At 37.9% G+C, this 21554-nt stretch overlaps 2 protein-coding genes and 1 pseudogene across 2 annotated transcripts; 2 read left to right on the top strand and 1 right to left on the bottom strand.

Moving 5' to 3' along the window:
* Window positions 1-5827: 5827 nt before the first annotated feature.
* On the top strand, window positions 5828-6763 carry OLFR594 (olfactory receptor 594). Its single transcript, NM_001171442.1, is given in 1 exon segment — window positions 5828-6763. A coding segment is annotated over 1 exon segment (936 nt).
* An 8081-nt stretch (window positions 6764-14844) lies between these two features.
* Window positions 14845-15780, top strand: LOC100349633 (olfactory receptor 52J3-like). The gene has a single exon (XM_008267899.3). The coding sequence runs from the start codon at window positions 14845-14847 to the stop codon at window positions 15778-15780; it is 936 nt and encodes a 311-aa protein (XP_008266121.3).
* Window positions 15781-18507: 2727 nt separating this feature from the next.
* Window positions 18508-19291, bottom strand: LOC100349891 (spindlin-1 pseudogene; annotated as a pseudogene).
* Window positions 19292-21554: the final 2263 nt, after the last annotated feature.

Raw genomic sequence — 21554 nt, 5'->3', positions numbered from 1 at the left:
ATTGAAAATCCTGTGTTCAAGAACCCACCCCACTTCCATCCCAGTTTCCTACTAATGCAGATTCTGGAAAGCAGTAGGTGACAAGGGCTTAATTAATGGGTTCCCTTCCACCCGAGTGGGAGAGCCATATGAAATTCTGAGTTTCTGGTTTTGACCTAGCCCAGCTTTGGCTGTAGTGGGAATTTGGGGAATGAACCAGCAGATAAAAGACCTCTCCCTTTGACTGTCTGTTTCTATCTCTTGATGTCAGTCTGCCTTCCAAATAAACAAAAATATTTTTTAACAAAGGAAAGATGGTGTCTCATTCATTTACTTTAGATAATGCCTTTTTATTTTTCATACTGGAAATATATAGAGAAAGCAAGAACACCATTCATGTCACTTGACATGATTGGCTAACATATATTTTATTAATTTCACAACTATATGATTTTGTGTATTCAAATAATATTAAAATTTACAGTTTTGTAACCCATTTTTGTTGTGATATATTCCTTATTATTTCTATAATTCATCAGAACAAATATTATAGAAAAATTGCTTAATTTCATGGAATAAAATAGGATTGGATTGCACATAAACATTAATGTGGAAAATTCGGCACCTTTAAACACACATTCCTCTCAGCCATCTCTTTTTATTGGTTGTTTTTGCATGAGTTTCCCCTCCATTAACTATTTTTTTTGGTGTGCATTTTTTTATTTAATAAATGTGAATTTACAAAGTGCAACTTTTGCATTGTTGTGGCTTTCCCCCCCAACCTCCCTCCCTCCCGCAGCCCTCCCCTCTCCCACTCCCTCTCCCATCCCGCCCTTCATCGAGTTTCATTTTCAATTATTTTTATATATAGAAGATCAACTTAGTATATACTAAGCAAGGATTTCAACAGGCTGCACTCACACAACCACACAAGGTATGGGGTATTGTTCGACTAGTAGTGTTATCTTTAACTCTCATAGTAAAACACATTAAGGACAGAGATCCTACGTGGGGAGCATGTGCCCAGTGACTCCCATTGTTGATTTAACAATTGGCACTCTTATTTATGACGTCAGCAATCACCCGAGGCTCTTGCCATGAGCTGTCTAGGCTATGGAAGCCCCTTGAGTTCACCAACTCTGAACTTGTTTAATCCATTAACTATTTAAACAATTATTTGCTACATGCATTTGTCATTCTCGCAGTTTTTTAACTGTAGGCTTTGGAAGTAAAAAAGAAAATATGACAAACTCATAAAGTAGCTTTCTTTGTTATTGAGAGGAAAAGAAAGGGAGAGAGTGTGTAATCTCATCGCTTCCCCAAATGCCTGTGATGCACCCAAGCCAAGACTGAAGCTGGGATATGGAAACACAGTTCAGGTCTCCACCCCTTGAGCCATCACTTCCTGCTGCCCAGATTCTGTACTGGCAGGAAGCTGGAATCTGGAGCCAGACTTAAATCCTTGCACTCTGAATGGGACATCCGCTTCTTCACTGGCATCTTAATCTTTAGGCCACACACTCACCCTGGAATTTTATAATGTAATTATTAAACTTAATTATATTCTTCATGTCTTAAGTACACAGCTTGTCTACTAAGTATGCAGCTTGCATAAATTATATTTATGTCTTTGAGCTTCTTTATTCATGAATCTCATATTTGCCAATTCACTAAAATTCATATATAATCCCAAATCAATACTGGTGGTATTTTCATAGTCAATTGTGGACATGCCAAAAGCTATCCAAAATTGATTTGCCTTATGTGCATGGTCCTAGATGAAGTTAGACAGGTAAGGTTCTTGAAAGGAAAGGCCACGACAAAACATACCAAACGCTGTTGTAAGGGAAAAGGTTTATTGCCAGGTGGGGGAAACCCTACAGGCTGCCTCTCTGTGCACAAAAGAATAAGCAGCCTGTACTAGGAGAACAAGTCTTATATAGCTTTGCAGAGGTAAGGAAGTGGGAACAGCAGATACCATTATGATGGAGGTGGAGATGGTACTTGTGATTGGGCCATTGGGTCACCTGACTTCTAGTAACACTGGCTGGCTTAGGATTGAAGCTTATTGTACAAGATGGTGACAGGGCCAGAGTCTAAGATAGTGTGTAGGGCTTAGATGGAACCATAGATAAGACAGCACCATTTTACTAACATTTTCCCCTTTTGCTTATTAGAAGGCAAGTGTTGTATGGGATTACATCAGCCCCAAAAGTCCAAGAGGAGTCAAACTGAAACTTCGTATCCTTTGTTCATCATCATTCCAAATGCTCTATCCCCCAGCTTCTCTTAAGCACCATTTTTTTTTCTCTGTGTCTTTGAATTTGCCATTTTAGATCCTATATATAAGTGAGAAAAGTTGGTATTTATCTTTCTGTGCCTGATTTATTTAACTACAATAATTTCCTCCAGGTTTATCCATGCTGTCACATGACAAGTCTTCTTTTCAAAGGGCAGTTGCCATTCCATTTGTGTAATTATACCACATTTTTTTCCCTTTTCACCCCATAAGGGAATTCTGGGGCTTAAGGATGCCTTTGAGTAGCACACTGAGCCAGGCTAGGGGAGGGGTCATGTGCCTAAGTGAAACTTAATGCTTTTCAATGTGTTTTTTTCTCCTTTGGTGCTCCCCCAGGGTGCTGTTAACTTCTCACCTGGATTCTGAACCTGTCCTAAAAGTACTTTTACTCATACATGGTGGATAAATCCATGCATCTCTGGGTAGGTGGGACCCTCTAGTCTGCCGTCCTGCTGGCCTAACCCTCACTTTACTATCTTTGTTTCCTTAGAAGCCATGGTTCCCTGGTGACTCTTCCTGAGTCAGAACCCCATTAGCAGCTAGAATTCTGAGAGACCTATGTCCTTTACAATGTTGCCTCCAGGGGTTTTTTGAGTCAAAGTTCTTCTTAGGTAGAGCCTCATAAATGCTGAACAGGCTGAAGGAGCACAGAGACAAGGATGCATCCTGATTCTCAGCCTGGTGAGTCTTCTCCTGTCTCCCAGCTCACAGGTGCATCCTTAGCTCATACGATGGACAAAGCAGGGAAGAAGTTTTGGGGATATAAGACTAGGGAAGACATTTACAGAATGAATAGGAAGCATCATTTAATAATAGTAAAAGCAGTTGGATTTCAGCCTGTATTCATTGGTGTACATTTTAGAAAATAACAATCTCCTGATAGCTAAAGAATAATTAACAAAACAGTATTTTTGAAATATGGTTCAAAGTGTCCTCAAATAATTATAATTTAAAACTAATAACATATACAGGGCCAGTTATCTTCATTGTGTCTATGTTACAGAGAAAAATTATATATAGAGTAGTTAAAGTACCTGTGCAAAGTGACAAAGCTTACAGGTAATGCTTATTTACTTTTTTCCAATACAGAGGGAATAAATCATAAACCTGAATTTCAGCATACTCAACCTGACTGCAGTGCTGATGTCTTTAAACACTGCAACTTACTGTTCTGTAATCAACCAAAGAAATGGCAATAGTTTGAACTGGTCGTATTGAGATGGAGACAAATATATTGATTTTAAAGATGTTAGAGAGGTAGAATCAAAACTATTATTTTCATGTATGGAGTGGGGAGAAGGATGTTCTTTGTATTTCTGATCTAGTCAGTTCTCTGAATTCTAAGAAAGAAAGTCAGACAATTACATAATTCCATTCTTCTGTATACTTCTAGTTATTTCTGTTTGGTATTTGGATTACTGTCTATGTAGCCAAATGGCTCAGACACTGCTGCAATGTAGGATGTAGTTATCTGAGTGAAGAGATATTATTTTCCAACTCTTTTATTTACAAATACAGAATATAATACCATTTATCTTTTATAATGAAGCAGAAATGTAGCTTATTTTTACTTTCATGATCAGATCCACACCTATTAGCTAAAATATTTACTGACAATTGATTTCATAAGGATAAGATGAATAAAAGGAAGTCTTGCATTTATAGACTTCTAAAATTATTGTCTACATTCCTATTCTTCAGAGATATTAGAAATACAGGAATTTGTATTTAATTAAAATAATCATTGAAACATTGATAAATCACATACACACACAAATACCTTCCATGATATAATTTACTTTCATTCCTCATATTGTCTATGTTACACTCTTTTTTTTTTTTGGCAGGCAGAGTTAGAGAGTGAGAGAGAGACAGAGAGAAAGGTCTTCCTTTTTCCATTGGTTCACCCCCCAAGTGGCTGCTATGGCCGGCGCGCTGTGCCGATCCGAAGCCAGGAGCCAGGTGCTTCCTCCTGGTCTCCCTTGCGGGTGCAGGGCCCAAGGACCTGGGCCATCCTCCACTGCACTCCCGGGCCACAGCAGAGAGCTGGACTGGAAGAGGAGCAACTGGGACAGAATCCGGTTCCCCAAACGGGACTAGAACCCGGTGTCCGGCGCCAAAGGCGGAGGATTAGCCTAGTGAGCCGTGGCGCCAGCCGTCTATGTTACACTCTTTTAAAGTATTCACTGCTCTGACCATTTCATGCATTCATATTCCATTTCAAGGCCAGAGAAGTACAGAGGAAAAGCTATTCTTACAACCTTACACAGGAGTCTCCTGCAAATAATATCTCTTATTCTTAACTCTTGATCTTTTCAAATGTTTACCATTTCTTCCTAGGAGTTGCCAATTTCCCCACTATATTGCACCACTCCCACCATTCCCTGTTTATCCTGGATCCTATTCTTGGCTTCACATCTCTCATCTCAAAGTCTATGTATTTCCATGATATCTTTCTGCATATGCAGTCCTGGTAGATAATATTCCTCTAGAATCCTCTAACAAGACAAAATGATTAAAAGATATTTTTTCTTCCAAACAGTTATACATAATGAATAACTGGATGATTTAAAAATATACTCTTTCCTAATGCCTTAAGTTATATGAAAATACATAATTTTAGTTTAGGAAACTTTTGAAAAAGATAAACTTTCTGAACCTAATATTTTATTGCACAGAATAGCTGTTCTTTCTATTTAATCATTTAAAATATATGTTTGTCATGTTTCTTAAACTCTTAAAATGACAATTGCCTGAATTTTGAAAAATTTTATTGAAGTAATACAAGTCTCATGTATTTCTTATACACATATTTAGGAACATAGTGATACTTTCCACCTTATCCTCCATCCCATCCATGGTCCAACCCTTCTTCCTCCTCCATCTCATATTCCCACTCTTAATTTTTATTTTCAATTTACTTAATCATTGTAAGGTTAACCCTGCACTAAGCAAAGAGTTAAACAAATACTATGAAGAATAAACACTGTTCCTCAACAGAAGAAACAAAGACTGTAAACAGTCATTAAATCTCAAAATGTCCATTTCACTCCAATACATTATATTTTAGGTACTCTACTAGCTACCGCAAATCAGGGAAAATATGTGATACCTATCATTTTGGGATTGCCTTATTGAACTAAGTATAAAGGTTTCCAGTTGCAACAATTTTGTTACAAAAGATAGGATTTCATTTTTTATTACAGCTGAGTAGTAGTCTATTGTGTATATATACCATAATTTCTTCTTCCAGTCATCAGTTGATGGACATCTGGGTTGATTCCATATCTTAGCTATTGTGAACTGAACTGCAGTGAACATAGGGGTCCAGATGACTCTTTCACCTGCTGAAGTTCAAAGTTGATCTCTTCATAATGCTCCTCATGAAGTTTGTTTCTAATAGTGAACCAACTGAAGAATGGAATGTACAAAATTGTGTAATTTCATTTTGTTCCTTTAAGTTTTTAGTTCCACAGAGTTTTCTTGGTGCCCTGAAGACTGGCAGACATTTATCTGTAAGAACCATGGACTTATGTAATACCATACAGGATGTTGCTTCCCAATGACACTGAGTTTCACCCTTCCTCCTTCTTGTTGCTGGGGATCCCAGGACTAGAAGCTCTTCACATCTGCATTGGCTTTCCCTTTTGTGCTGTGTACATGATTGCACTCATAGGCAACTTCACCATTCTCTTGGTAATAAAGACTGAGAACAGCCTACACCAGCCCATGTTCTACTTCCTAGCCATGTTGGCAACCATTGACTTGGGACTCTCAACAGCTACCATCCCTAAGATGCTTGGAATCTTCTGGTTTAGTCTCAGGGAGATTATCTTTGAAGCTTGTCTCACACAGATGTTTTTCATCCACAACTTCACTGGCATGGAGTCAGCAGTCCTCTTGGCCATGGCTTATGATCGCTATGTGGCCATCTGCAACCCCCTCCGATACAGCACTGTCCTCACCAATAAGGTTGTTTCTGTGATTGGTCTTGGAGTATTAGTGAGGTCATTTATTTCTGTCATTCCATTCGTGTTTCTGATACTGCGATTACCATTCTGTGGGAATCACGTCATTCCCCACACCTACTGTGAGCACATGGGACTTGCTCGTCTGTCTTGTGCCAGTATAAAGATCAATGTCATCTATGGGTTAGGTGCTATTTCAATCTTGGTGTTTGATATTGTAGCCATTGCCCTTTCTTATGTTCAGATCCTCCGTGCTGTTTTTCGTCTTCCTTCCCAGGAAGCGCGACTCAAGTCCCTCAGCACATGTGGTTCTCATGTTTGTGTAATCCTTGCCTTCTATACACCAGCCCTCTTCTCCTTTATGACACATCGCTTTGGCCGAAATGTTCCCCGCTATATCCATATACTTTTAGCTAATCTTTATGTTGTAGTGCCACCGATGCTGAATCCTGTCATATATGGAGTTAGGACCAAGCAGATTAATGATAGTGTAAAGAAAATACTATTCCAAAAATAAGAATTGGAAAGGTATAGTATTGTTTACATGCTGAGTGAATTTTTTGAACTAAAACTTTCATCACATTATGTTAGTTTAGACAAGTTTGTCAGAAATATTTACTTATTTTGTCTTCTTCCTGTATTCAAAAGTGAAAACTTAGGTCTTGGTGTCCAATTCATATGGTAACTCACAGCCCACGACATCAGTTTTTGCATATGATTTTTGAATACTAATCCCAGTAGATTTAAAGTGGTATTTAGACACCCAGCCATGTTTTCCTAACACTATATATTCAGTAACGTTCACATGAGTAGCTTCACATTTCTCTCTTGCTGTTTATGTCCAAGTTTCCTGTATCTGTTTCTCTCTTCTTGCTCTGCAGTTCCTCCCCTGCCACTGTCACCACTATCTCACCTTTATTCACCCTCCCAGTTTCCTAAGATATTGGTCATTTTCACCATCTTAAGAATTATATTGTGATATCCAGGATTTCACCATAAATGCTTTAAACATCCAAAATGGTGCCATGGATTAAGTGCTGTTATTGTACATGGGAAGGAAGTGAGAAAATGTTGGGGACCATAAAAGGTTCATTTCAAATGTTTGTCTAGCATTTGTCATGAGTATATTTAGATTTTCATGAGCCAAATTCTGGTTAAAACATTATACATCCTAGAGATATTCATTGTTTTTCCTTCTGTTGATTTCTAACTTGTTTTGGGATTCATTTTGTGTTTTTTTTTTTCTCTTTGTCTTGCCTTTTCCATGAATGATGATTTTAACAGTTGTACAAAACTTGGGTTCAACACTGGATCTGTATTTAATATATTTTTCAATGATCTTCATTTTTTTATTTTATAAAAAGTCTTATTTTATATTTCATAGATTAAGCATAAAAGACCTAATGATATAATGCTTCTAATTAGTATGGTTCATTGCATGTTATTTAAAGTAAATACAAAATAATTTTTAAACATTACTAATATTATTGTCATTATTTGCATTGTATTGATTTTATTCTCATCTCAGGCATGGTTGTTACTATTAGGGATATTTACACGTGATTTTATATTTATATCACCTTCATATAAAATGCATTGAAGTTGTAATCAAATAAAGTACAATTAGCACTTAATAAATATATAAAAAATTTACACATGTTTAATGCATATAATATACATAATTCGCTGAAATTGTGAGAATATAATGTGATTGCCTTTTTTACATTTTAAACTTTTATTTATCAATTTTTATTAATATGAAGAGAACAGATCTCAGGTATTTCATAGATACAATTCAAAGAACATAATAATTCTTTCCCCCCCTCCCTCTTCCCTACCTTCTCTTTATTTTCTTTTTTTTTCTGTTAATTTTTGCAGTAGCATACCTTCAATTTACTTTAAAATCACAGGCTTAATTTCCCACTAAATATGGTGTTCAACAAGTAAAATATGGAAAGACCATGGTTCTACAGGACTACAGATTAGGGTTATAAGCAATAATCAAATCATAGCATGTCAATTTCACCTCTATACACTGTTATTTTTCTTTTGTATTCTGTATATCAGGTACCACAAATCAGAGAAAACATGATATTTGTCCTTTTATGTCTTGCTTATTTCTCTAAGTCTAATGGTCTCTGGTTGTATCTAATATGCTGAAAAAGGATTTCATTTTTTAAGGCTGAGTATATATGTGTGTGTTTTATATAATATGTAAATATATAAAGTGTAGAACTTATATAAATGCATATGTATATAATATTTTCTTTATTCAGTCTTTGATAGACATCTGGGTTGATTCAATGTCTTAGCTGTCATGAATTGATCTGCAATAAGCATGGGAGTAGAGATAACTCTTTCAAATGCTGATTTCATTTTTTTGGGTAAATTCCAAGGAGTGGAATGGCTGGGTCATATGGTAGATCTATTTTCAGATTTATGAGAAATCTCTGTACTATATTTCATAACAGTTGTAGTAGTTTAAATTTTAACCTACAAAGTATTAGTGTACCTTTTTCTCCACAACCTTGCCAACATTTGTTATTTTTTTATTTATTTATTTTTTTTGACAGGCAGAGTGGACAGTGAGAGAGAGACAGAGAGAAAGGTCTTCCTTTGCCGTTGGTTCATCCTCCAATGGCTGCCGTGGCCGCGCTGATCCGATGGCAGGAGCCAGGTACTTATCCTGGTCTCCCATGGGGTGCAGGGCCCAAGCACTTGGGCCATCCTCCACTGCACTCCCTGGCCACAGCAGAGAGCTGGCCTGGAAGAGGGGCAACCAGGACAGAATCTGGCGCCCCAGCCGGGACTAGAACCCGGGACTAGAACCGGTGTGCCAACGCCGCAAGGCGGAGGATTAGCCTAGTGAGCCGCGGCGACGGCCAACATTTGTTATTTTTAAAAAAATTTTGTATGATAGCCATTCTAACTGGGATAAGGCAAAACTCATTGCATAATAAAAATTGCATATATAAAATATATTTATTTATATTTCCCTAATCACTAGTGATCCTGAACATTTTTTCATGTGTTGATTGGTCATTGTTATTTCATTCTTTAAAAATACATTTTTATGTCCTTTGTGCATTTCTTAATTTGGTTGTTTGTTTCATTGTTGTTTTCTTGAGCTCCTTATATATATATTCTGGATATTATTCCTTTATCAGATGCATAGTTTGCAAATGTTTTCTCCCATTCTGTTTATTGCCTCATCACTTTTGTTGAGTGTTGCCTTTGCTGGCCGAAGCTTGTTAGCTTCATATAATCCTACTTGTCTTTAATTGCCTTTATTGCCTGTGCTTTTTAGATCATATTCAAAATATCTTTGCCTATGCCAGTGTCTTACAGTGTCTTCCCTATGTTTCCCTCCCCTATGTTTCCTTCTAATGATCTGATCAGTTCAGGTCTTAGGTTTAGATCCTTGATCAATTATAAACTGATATTTGTATAGGGTGAAAGGTAGGGGTCTTGTGCACACTGCTGCATAAGGAGATCCAGTTTTCCCAACATCATTGTTGAAGAGAATATTCTTTATCGAGGGAATGACTTTAACTTGTTTGTCAAAGAATATATTTATAAAACTCCCTAATCACTAAAATATTTCCTCTATATTTATATTGATAAATGTATTTAATAAAATGCTTACCACATTTAAATGCCTAGCTCTGCATTTAAGACGTAATTTAATATTCTCACATCCCACATTGTGATACCTGGGTTTGATATATAACTTTCAGTCCTGACTCCATTTTCCTGTAATGTAGACCATAGGTGGCAGTGGTTGAAGTAATTGGGTTATGACCACCTGTGTGGGAAACTTGGAATGCATTTCTAGCTCTTGGCTCAAGACCGAGACCCAGCCTAGCTCCTGTGCTTTGCAAGTATTTGGAGTGATCGGTGGTGTCTTCCAGTCTCTCTCTCTATCTCTATCTCTCTGTCTCTCTCTCTCTCTCTTTCTCTCCCTCCTCCTCCCTCTCCCTCTCTCTCTCCTTACCTCCACTGCCTGTCAAATAAATAATTTTTAAAAGAATACTGAATATATATATATATATATATGTTTCTTTTTACTCAGTGTAAAACATAATAGGGCTGGCATTATGGCACAGTGAGTTAAGCCACCGTCTGGGAAGCTGGCATCTCACAGAGCTGCATGTTCAAGTCCCAGCTGCTCTACTTCTGTGGGGAACAAAGTTTCTGCCAAAGCACTCTCAGTGAGGACAAATCCTCCCGAACACAGGGTGTGGCCTCAGAAACTAATAAAGGATAATAAATGACCTTATGGAAACATTGGCTCCCACAAGGACACGCAGCTAATATGTCTTGATGAACATGTTTCAAAGAAATCTTGGAGCTATACAAGCATGTGTATGCACTATACGAATAGCTGATGCAATCCTTATTGATAAAAGAAGGACATTGTGAGTGCCCAGGCAGAGGAGGATGATCAAGGTCCTTAGGTCCCTGCACCTATGTGGGCAAAGTGGAAGAAGCTCCTGGCTCCTGGATTTGGATCGGCTTAGCTCCAATATTGCAGTCATTTGGGGAGTGAACGAACAGATGCAAGACCTCTCTCTCCCTCGGTCTCTACTTCTGTTTGTGACTCTGTCTTTCAAATAAATAAAATAAAAATATTTTTAAAAAGTGGCATCTTAAGCTTTCATTCTTATTATTCATATTGTATTATTTGTCATTTCTATAAATAAATTACATGAAATTCATTATACAACTTAAATGTTATGAATACACGTACTTTAGTTGATAATATGTAATGGGCATACTCTACCCTAATAAATGGCTCAACTATTCTTTTTCTTTATGGAAACTGGTTAGTAGTATTCTTATATTTAGTTAAGCACAAGTTATTGGTATTTTTATTTGCCACTGTTTTATTTTTTTCTATTCAAAAGATGGATATACTACACATTTAAGGATCTTCTGTGTACCTTTAAATTTATCACTGGCTTTAAAGAGTGAAAACTCAAATGAGAAAATTTTAATTTTGTATCATTTAACTCTTCTCATTCAGTTAGATTCTTCTGTATTTTGTACCTAAGTGGAATGATACAATTAGGAAAAAAAAAAAAAAAACAGAAAACAAAATACAAAATCTTGGTTTTAGAATCCTAGCATAAGAGAATATGCTAACATTTCTCCAAAAGATAAGCATTCCTTACATATCTGATGCTTCTCAATTGTACCAAGCTACAGATTGGGAAGATGAGGAGAAAAAAATTCTGTATCTTGTCTTTTAGTCCAGGCCTTGTGATGGGGTACGTTTAGGGTTTTATTTTGCTGAAGGTTTTAAGCGAAAAGGAGATCATGTTCCCATTCTTCTTAAGTTCGGGAAGATGACTATATATCAGTGTTGATACACCTGTGTCTATATGAACAGTGGGTCACAAACAGTTTTTCTTTCTTTTTTTTTTAAGATTTATTTATTTATTTGAAAGTCAGAGTTACACAGAGAGAGGAGAAACAGAGAGAGAGAGAGAGGTCTTCCATCCATTGGTTCATTCCCCAGTTGGCCGCAATGGCCAGAGCTGAGCGGATCTGAAATCAGGAGCCAGGAGCTTCTTCCAGGTCTTCCACGTGGGTGCAGGGCTCCAAGAACTTGGGCCATTTTCTACTGCTTTCCCAGGCCATAACAGAGAGCTGGATCTGAACTGGAGCAACCGGAACTAAGAACCGGTGCCCATATGGGATGCTGGTGCTTCAGGAGAGGATGTTAACCCACTATGCCACAGTGCCGGCCCCACAAACAGTTTTTCCAAATTCTCTCTTTTTTCCTAGCATGACACAATAGCAATACCAATGATTGCTGGGCAGCGTAGCATCATAGAAGAGCATAGAATTTGTGATTCTTTGAAACATTTTAACTGAGCTGCAGTTATATTTTAAAACTTCAAAGTAGTACAGAAAATGTATATCTGCATGTGATTGGCACAGGAAGAGGGGAAAGACACAGAAAAGAGGTCATTCAGATGAGAATCTGTAACCTGAGAGGACTAATGTTGGGGAGGAATTGGTTAATGTGCATCTCTAAAAATGTTAGCATTGCAAGTGAGTTTAGACAACAGGAAATGCAAGATAATCTAAAATGATGACATATGATTCTGTTCTGCCTGTCAATTGGATATTTGAAATATAAAGTGTTTCATGTAACACAAACAGACAGAAGCCCAAATTACATTTGCTTCATATCTTCATGTATTCTAGGAATGTATATTGCTTATATGTCTCAGAAAGCTTTGAGTTTTTAAAATTTAGTAATAGCATTACCACATGAATTTTAATGGAAAATATCATGCCTTCCCTAAGCCCAAATAATTTAATACCCCAGGAAACAGCCATTTTGAAATGGTCCAGATGTGTATGCTGGCATTTAATTTTACATCACTTTGTGATTTATCATTTAAAAATCTAGTTATTCACTCATTTCAAACTGGATGTAGTGATTTTTTATTATATAGATGAGGATTTAAGTTATTCCCTAGTTCCCTCCCTTCTTCCTGTGTGTGTGTGTGTGTGAGAGAGAGAGAGATAGAGAGACTGTTTTCATAATTAAGTGCTACAATTTTACCTCCATTTTTATTCATTACATTGAAACACACCCTTATTTGTTTCTTTGTACATTTTGGATACAATACCTTTCTTTTCCTTTCTTTGGTTTTCCTGTATTTCACATCTATAAATACACAGCATGTTCTGTTACTTTTATGTCTTTTCATATTAGTATTTATTAACTTATATTTAATGCCAGTAAGATGAGAACACATGAAAACCATTTTTGATCTCTTTTATCGCCTTTGATAACCATGCTATCTTAGTAAACTATTGGTGACTACTAAGAAATGTAGTGTAGCAACAAGTATTGGTAATTAACACTCCAAATGTGCTTTACTGTACTATCTAATAAAATCAGAATGTGACATTTATCCAAGAAGAGATTCTGTCCACCTCGTGTGACTGTATTTTAGTATTATTTCTATAGTGCTAATGTCCTATTAACAACATGTGTATCTAGAGGCAGGTGAATGGGGAGACTTCTGCCTCTACATCAGTCCCTCTATTCCTGGTGCAGAAAACTGGATGTTTCCCATGAGACCCTGAGGTGTTAGGCCTGTTTCCTAGAAGGGATTTGAGCTGACTGATTTCAGAGAAGTCTCCAGAGCCTTAAACACTGCTAGTATAAAACTCTTCCTTTAGTAACATATGAAAGCTCTCTGGCACTCTTCCTGCTAGAGGTGAGCTTCCCATAAATGCAAGATGGAGATGGATGGTGATCAGAGACCCCTGTCTAACAGCTAAGGAATAGACTATAGCCATACTTAGTAAGCTGATGTTCTCCTTTTACTGTAGAAAGATGTCCTGACTGAAATAAGTCTTTACTAGTTAAGCTGGACCACTTTCCACAGAAGGAATTTAAGGTTATGATATGAAAGATAATATCCACTGTCACTGACAATTGAATATTACAGCATAGTCTTCCATTATTATGCTAAACAGTGTTATCAGAAACCAGAATTAAGTGCATCTTTATAAATTTATGAGTAAGAAGAGGAGATAGAGAACTAAGCAGACTGGATACGGACATTCCATGTAATCTTGTAAACTTTACTGGCTGGGGTATCTCTACCTTCTAAAAGCAACTTGTACCTCCTCAAATTTGTAATTTTCCCTCTTAATTTTCTCTTTACTCACTTAGATTCCCTTAATTCCTTTCACTTTCATTTCTTTCTTTTATTTTTGTCTTTTCTTCCCTCATTTCCTTCTCACTTCTCACTTTACCTCCTTTTGCCTATAGTGAGAGAGAGAGGAAGAAAGAGGAAGGAAGGAAGGAAGGAAGGAAGGAAGGAAGGAAGGAAGGAAGGAAGGAAGGAAGGAAGGAAGGAAGGGAGAAAATCCAAATTACTAGGAATTTGGCAGCCAGTAGAAAACTTGTTCTTTATTTGTTTAATTTCCATCAGAATCCTAGTGGCAAAGAGAGGCATTTCTTTCCTGCAGTGATTTCCAGCTACAGTATTTGTCATCTTTCTCAGATATAATATAGAGCATCTGTGGTGGTGTAAAGTCAACATGGAAAGGATGAATTAATGAAGTACAACTTCATTAATGGGCTGATAAGCCAAATATGTATTTTGAAAATATTGATATTAAGCACACTAGCTTAAGAAAAACTGCTTGATTTTCTCTTTCTACATGTCTAGGTACATCTATTTGATTATATTGTTATGTTCTTTGTGCCAGAGTTGGTGTCTGTCTCTGAGTTTATAAGTTGATGTATTCAAGTTAAATATGCCTTGTCTTCAAGGAAGACTGAGATCTCAATGTACGCATGATTATTTTTATTCTTTCTAAATTTTGCATGGCATTTGAACAAATTACTATGATATTGTCCAAAACCTCAGTGACAGACCCATCACAAAGCCAGTTTCTCCCCCAACTAGGAGACTGCTCAGTGTGTGTCTATCTGACTTGGATTCAACTTTAAGCTTTCTTTTTTTTTTTGTAAGAAAAATGCAGATAAGATTAATGTTGGGTTGAGCATTTATAAATCTTGATTTCTCTTTTAGACGTCAACTTCTCATCAATGACAAGATGATCCACACCAACATGACCACTTTCCACCCAGACACCTTCTATCTCACAGGCATCCCGGGACTTGAGGCTTCCCATGGCTGGATTTCCCTGCCCTTTTGTTCTGTTTACTTGATGGCTCTGCTGGGTAATGCTACCATTCTACTGGTCATCTGGTCTGACCATGCTCTGCGGGATCCAATGTTCTACTTTCTGACCATCTTATCAGCTATAGATCTAGCCCTCTCCACATCCTCAGTGCCTCGTATGTTGGGTATCTTCTGGTTTGATGCACATGAGATTGGTTTTGGAGCCTGTGTGGCCCAGATGTTTCTGATACACACTTTCACTGGAATGGAGTCTGCAGTCCTACTGGCAATGGCCTTTGACCGCTATGTGGCTATCTGTGCACCCCTCCGCTATACAGCCATTCTGACCTCCCGAGTTTTGACAGGCATTGGAGTATGTATTATAATGCGCCCAGTCCTGCTCATGTTGCCCATTATGTACCTAACCCATCGTCTGCCTTTCTGTGAAGCTAGAATAATTGCCCACTCCTACTGTGAGCACATGGGCATTGCCAAGTTGGCTTGTGCAAGCATTCGCATCAATGCCATTTATGGGCTTTTTGTAGCTTCTTTCCTTATTTTGGATGTGGTGCTGGTTGGAATCTCCTATGGCTATATTCTCCGTGCTGTTTTCCGCCTCCCTTCTCAAGATGCTCGGCAGAAGGCACTGAGCACATGTGGCTCACATGTTGGGGTTATGTGCGTTTTCTATACACCCTCCCTCTTTTCCTTCCTCACTCACCGATTTGGCAAAAATATCCCTCGTTATGTCCATATTCTTGTTGCCAATCTCTATGTGGTCGTTCCACCTGCCCTCAACCCTATTATCTATGGTGTGAGAACCAGGCAGATTCGTGAACGTGTGGTCCATGCTTTCACCTCCAAGTAGAATGTTGTTTCTTTAGATCTTAGGGTATGGATATAACTACAGAAGTAAATTTGGACACTACTCCAGGTGACTTTTTGAAAATATTCATTTATTTATTTATTTGAATGTCAGAGTTATAGAGAGGAAGAGGTAGAGGGAGAGATTCAGAGAGAGGTTGGTCTTCCATCTGCTGTTTCACTTCCCAAATGTCTGCAATGGCCAGGTCGAGGCCGGGCTGAAGCCAGGAACCAGGAGCCTCATCTGGGTCTCCCACCTTGGTTCAAGTACCCAAGCATTTGGACCACCGTTCATTATTTTCCTAGGTACATTAGCAGGGAGCTGGATCAGAAGTGAAGGCGCTGGGACTGGATCTGGTAAGCATACAGGATTCCAGCTTTGCCAGTGGTGGCTTAACCTGCTCTACCACAATGCTGGCCCCATCCAGTGATTGTTTTTAAAAAATAATCTCCATATCCAAAGATCCTACAGGGGGTGGCTGTTTGGCAACCCCAGAGACCCACATCACAGTTCCTGGGGCCAACTCCTCCTTCTGGCTTCTGATTTCAGCTTCCTGCTAATTCAGATTCTGGAAGGCAGCTGATGGTGGTTCAAGTAGTTGGGTCCCTATCACCCAAGTGGGAGATCCAGACTGAGTTGCCAATGCCTGATTTTGGTCACACTGGCTTTTCAGGCACTTGAAGAGTAAATCAGGAGAAGGGACCTTCTCCATCTTTTTGTCTCTGTCTCTGTCTCAGTCACTCTCTCTCTCTCAAAGAAGTAATTTTTTTTTCAAAGGGGGATCCTGCAGATCCTAGACTGACAACTTTGGAGAAGGCTTTCTTACTGAAATCTCCATTTTATTCAACACAGTGGTGTTGTTTAGTCTCCAGAATGCAGGATTTCATTTAGTAGGGAAGAGTCACACCATTGGAAATCCTTTCAATTTTCAGTTATGGAAATCAAGTGACACTGTATCTCTGTATTTGAAAATAGGGTACTATACCAGCTGGGAACAGTTAGCTCTTGTTATTACCTTGAGTTTCTCTGAAAACAGATTACATTAAAATGAAAAATAAGAAAGATCTTGATAAATATCTCAATTACAAATCGAAATGCACGTAGTTTCTCTGAGTTTTTAAAAATGTATATATATATATATATATTTAATTTTAGTAACTTTACTTTTCATAACAACCTGTAGGCACCATGTGCCCTCTCAATGTCATTTGCTTCTCTTTCTGGAGAAGCATGGAGTGAAAGTATCTGTAAACAATACTTGTGTTAAAGAATGAGAATCTTGTATATAAGAGGGGCTTATTTGTACAGATTTCAAACACTGGGATTTAAAATTATGCTCAATCCTGATTCTTTCTCTGTGTGTGTGTTTAATGTTTTTAGACAACCATCTAACTACAAAAATACTTCAAAAGTCTATGGGAGATAGAACTGAAAGATGTTTATTTTGGTGCAAACATTGTTGCAACCCATGCAAACATGTGTGTGGGTAACTTATTTCTCTGCAAAAGCTTCTTTATTTATGTAATGCAATGTCTACCCATTCTTTGGGACTTGATGCTTTGCAAAAGTAGATGAATCTCAGACAATTTCAAGAACAAAAATCATTTTCAAAGTCAGCTAACTTAGCAAGAATTTTCTGGGTGCTCTTCTACATAGTTTGTGTTGTCTTATAAATACCTAACACCATCATGACTCCAAGGGTAGGGTGGAGGCAGGCAGAAACAATTTATTGATGACTCTTCCCAAGTGCTTGGGGAAACAAATGATGCACACACACAAATAATGGTCAAACAGATGCAGGGAGGACTGCTCAGGAGGCTAGGAACTAATTCTGTGACAGTATATTCACATCTTATGGTACAAAAAGGACTTAGAAGATTTTCTTTCGGTGAATAAATGGACCAGAACAGCAATCTTCATGGTTCATATATTAAGATTAATTATCTCTCTAGTTAAGATTCGTGGACTGGAGTCTTCAGGGGAACATCCTGGTCGGAATTAATGAGGGGTGGATAACACAATGAATATATGAAAATGGTTATTAGAAGAAAGTGTTCCCTTTCCTCCTGGGGAGGTGCTATTCTTTCTTGTAGATAAGAAGATGACCATCATGATTTCTCTGTGGCTTTCTCACCAAGAGCACACCCAATAAAACTTTCCAGTATTTTCTTTCACTTGGATGTTATGTCTTATTTTAAGTACATTCCAAATTTAATATTTAAAAACAAAGCACATAAAATACAGAGCAGATTTTCACTTTAATAATTTAACTTTTAAAATTGATTTTAACCTCTGTCCAGCATGCGATCCCTCAGCTCAGTACTACACAGGACTACCAACACCATCCCTCCAAGAAATAAACACACGGTGTCTTATCTTTAGAAAGAAAGTTTACACTGTGTCCAGTCGGTGTGATAGGATTGGTATAAGTTATCAGTGTGTAATAATGTACTTTTTAAAAACTCAGATTTGTTTTCAGGTTCTGACACTGTCTTTCATCCTCAAATTTTTCCTTGTTTCCAATCATTAACTATCTTTTTTGTTCTCATGTCCTACAACTTAAAGACAAATACAGTTCAAAGACAAAAATATTGGGAAAATCATTGTAATCCAGTATCCTCTCATCTATTTAGCTCCTATAAAGCCCATAGCAAAAAAATGCATATTTCTTTTTTCCTACAAATTATACATTTAATATTTCCACAAATTTGGCAAAGTTCATGATGACATCTAAGATGTTTTCACCGAATCATAGATATAAATTTGGAAATTATCATTAAACTTGATGAAATAGATGGATGGTTTGGCTTCTACTTGATGAATGACTACGTCAGTCCTTTTTGAGCCATCTTCTTTGGCATATTCTACTTGTTTGCTTGCCAGGCTGCCCACAACTTCTCCTGTTTCTTGCTGGAGGTGAACCATTAGAATCAGGCATGGTGTGAAGGTTTTCTTCTTTGTAATCATTGAGGAGCTGGTACAGGTACAGGACAGGGTCTTTCTCATAAAAGAATGTGTTCATAACAGGTGTTCATGCTCCGACCATCCCCTCCACGTATCTTTAGAGTCCTCCTCAGTCTCAAACATATGCTTTAATGTTTCCCAATCAGTGTGTCTGCAGTGTGCAACACTGGTTCGAGATGTTGCAACTCTATCAGGAGGAAAAGTGCAGAAACTCTCTCATCTTCTAGTCCATAAAAATAGTCAAATCCATTGTATTTTATAAGACACAAAGAAGGATTCACAGGTACCTGGTTCCTCTCTACTGGATGACAGGGCCATTCCCCTCTTTCCACCAATGCTGAACCCTGCATCCTATATCCTACAATGTTCCACCAGAGATCTGGGAAACAGGGATGCTGGGCCCTACACTGTTCCAGTGGTTTTTGTTTTGTTTTGTTTTGTTTTTTTTTTTTTTGTGATGTCCAGCTTCATCATTGTTTGCAAACACTCCAGCATGGCCTGCATCAGCTCTGGACTGCTGGCCAGGTGTCATTCCAAATGGGGTCTTCATTTATCTGCATTTATGTGAGCAGAGCTGCTGGCCTAGGGTGAAAAGTACATATCCTCTAATTTGAAACTTTCCAAAGAATTTCGGCGTTCTCATTAATCCACTATCCAAATGTTTCGTTTGCAAGTTCAACAAAACTCCATGAAATCGTCAGCACCGAAGTTTGTCACCAAAGCCGTTCCTCACCACCACTCTCTGCAAAGCCGAAGGAGAACCATTGATCATGACGACACCTGAGGAGGGCTGGGTCTGCAGCCTCTGAGCCATGACCCCTGAGCTTCTGAGAGTCCTCAAGGTCACCAAGGATGGGGGCACCACGCCCCCAGCATTGGAGCAGCCCGCAATGGCCTGCACACCAGAGACCCATCTCCTGGAGTCCTACCGCAGCCCAACAGAATTCGTATATTTCTTTTTGTTTGTTTGTTTTTTAAAGATTTATTTGTTTATTTGAAAGTCAGAGTTACACAGAGAAGGAGAGGCAGAGAGAGGGAGGTCTTCCATCCTCTGGTTCACTCCCCAATTGGCCGCAGCAGCCGGAGCTGCGTTGATCGGAAGACAGGAGCCAAGAGAGTCTTCCGGGTCTCCCACTCTGGTGCACAGGTCCTAGGACTTGGGCCATCCTCTACTGCTTTCCCAGGCCATAGCAGAGAGCTGGATCAGAAGTGGAGTAGCCGGGACCTGAACTAGCACCCACATGGGATACCGGCACTGGAGGCAGTGGCTTTACCTGCTATGCCAGAGCACCAGCCCCAGTGGATTCATATACTTCTTAAAATAAAATGAAGATGAAGTTTAAAGGTCATATTTATAAGTCAAAAACTAATATTATGAGCAAAAAGTAACAGTAAAATTTGCATGACCAAAAGGAACTTCTTCAACAAAGTTTCATTTTAATTTCAATTTAATATATTTGATGCTTGTATAAGTGATGGAGTGGGTGTTCAATATAATATCTCACAGTAAGTGCAAATTAAATAAGGACATTTGGTTAGATATCATGGCAACCCACCATGATGTCACACAAAGTTTGGGGAAAAATACATAATTTATCCTGAAGCTAAATGTTATGTTGTAAATCTGTGAAGCCATAGATTGATCCTTTGTCCAAATAGCTCTTGAAAAGGTTGAATATCTTCCTATAGCTTATGTTTCCCACTATCTTTCAAATTTTGAAAAGTTACAGCTGTAGAGGACAAAACTCAAAGCTATTGCCCTTCCATTTAGGTAAAACACAAATAGCTGTCAAGAAAGAAAAGCAGCTTTAGATTTCTAAGTCTATAAACAATGAACAGTATGGCTTGAAGCAAGATTATTATTTAAATATTCATCTTTTATCTTTTGATAAGGATATTGCTATTGCTTATATCCACATGATAGTATTGAGAAAATTGGCTAGTAATCCTACTAGAGACCCTCTAATGTGGTATAATTAACAGTATTTCTCAATGTTTATTACATATATTTTAATTTTGCTCATTGCAAATGTATTCCAAATGCTAAGAAACATAAAGTCACATGTATAGCCTCAACTTTTTAGAAATAAGATTAAATTTCTGGATATTTGAATAGAAATGTATGACATCATGATTAGTATAATGGGTTATAAAATCAACTATTTTGGTAAATTCTAACAATTTTCATATATCTACATATATGCAGTATGCTGATCAATATTTTAGACTTGATCTCAGATTTCTGTAGATGTTACAATTAGTATCAATTTCTGTACAGAATTTAGAGACATGAAAATGAGTAGAATCTGAATACTGCTAATATCTACTAAGTTGCCAGACACTGCATTTTAGAATATAAAAATAAAATTCCATTTTCATAAGTATTTTTCTTGAAAAACAACTGTATTGTAAAATTTGTTTTCAAAGATTTACTTATTTATTTATTTAGAATGCAGAGTTTCACAGAGAGAGAAGGAGAGGCAGAGAGAGAGAGAGAGAGAGGTCTTCAATCCGCTGGTTCACTCCCCAGTTGGCCATAATGGACAGAGCTGCGCCGATCTGAAGCCAGGAGCTAGGAGTTTCCTCTGGGTCTCCCACGTGCATGCAGAGGCCCAAGAACTTGGGCCATCTTCTACCACTTTCCCAAGCTATAGCAAAGAGCTGGATTGGAAGTGGGACAGCTAGGACTCGAATCAGTGCCCATATGGGATGCCAACACTGCAGGCGGTGGCTTTAACCACTAAGCCACAGTGCCAGCACCGTGTATTGAAAATTTTTAAAAACTTTCAGCTCTTCCAGAAGTAATTTATGGA

Source organism: Oryctolagus cuniculus, chromosome 1 (assembly GCF_051225735.1).
Source record: "Oryctolagus cuniculus isolate XC-2025 breed Fujian yellow rabbit chromosome 1, ASM5122573v1, whole genome shotgun sequence".
NCBI classification, from domain to species: Eukaryota; Metazoa; Chordata; class Mammalia; order Lagomorpha; family Leporidae; genus Oryctolagus; species Oryctolagus cuniculus.
The sequence above is the reverse complement of the archived record's forward strand: the minus strand, read 5'-3'. Positions and strand labels throughout refer to the sequence as shown.

Coding starts and splice junctions, on each gene's coding strand:
- LOC100349633 (XM_008267899.3), top strand. CDS start 14,845: ATGATCCACACCAACATGACCACTTTCCACCCAGACACCTTCTATCTC.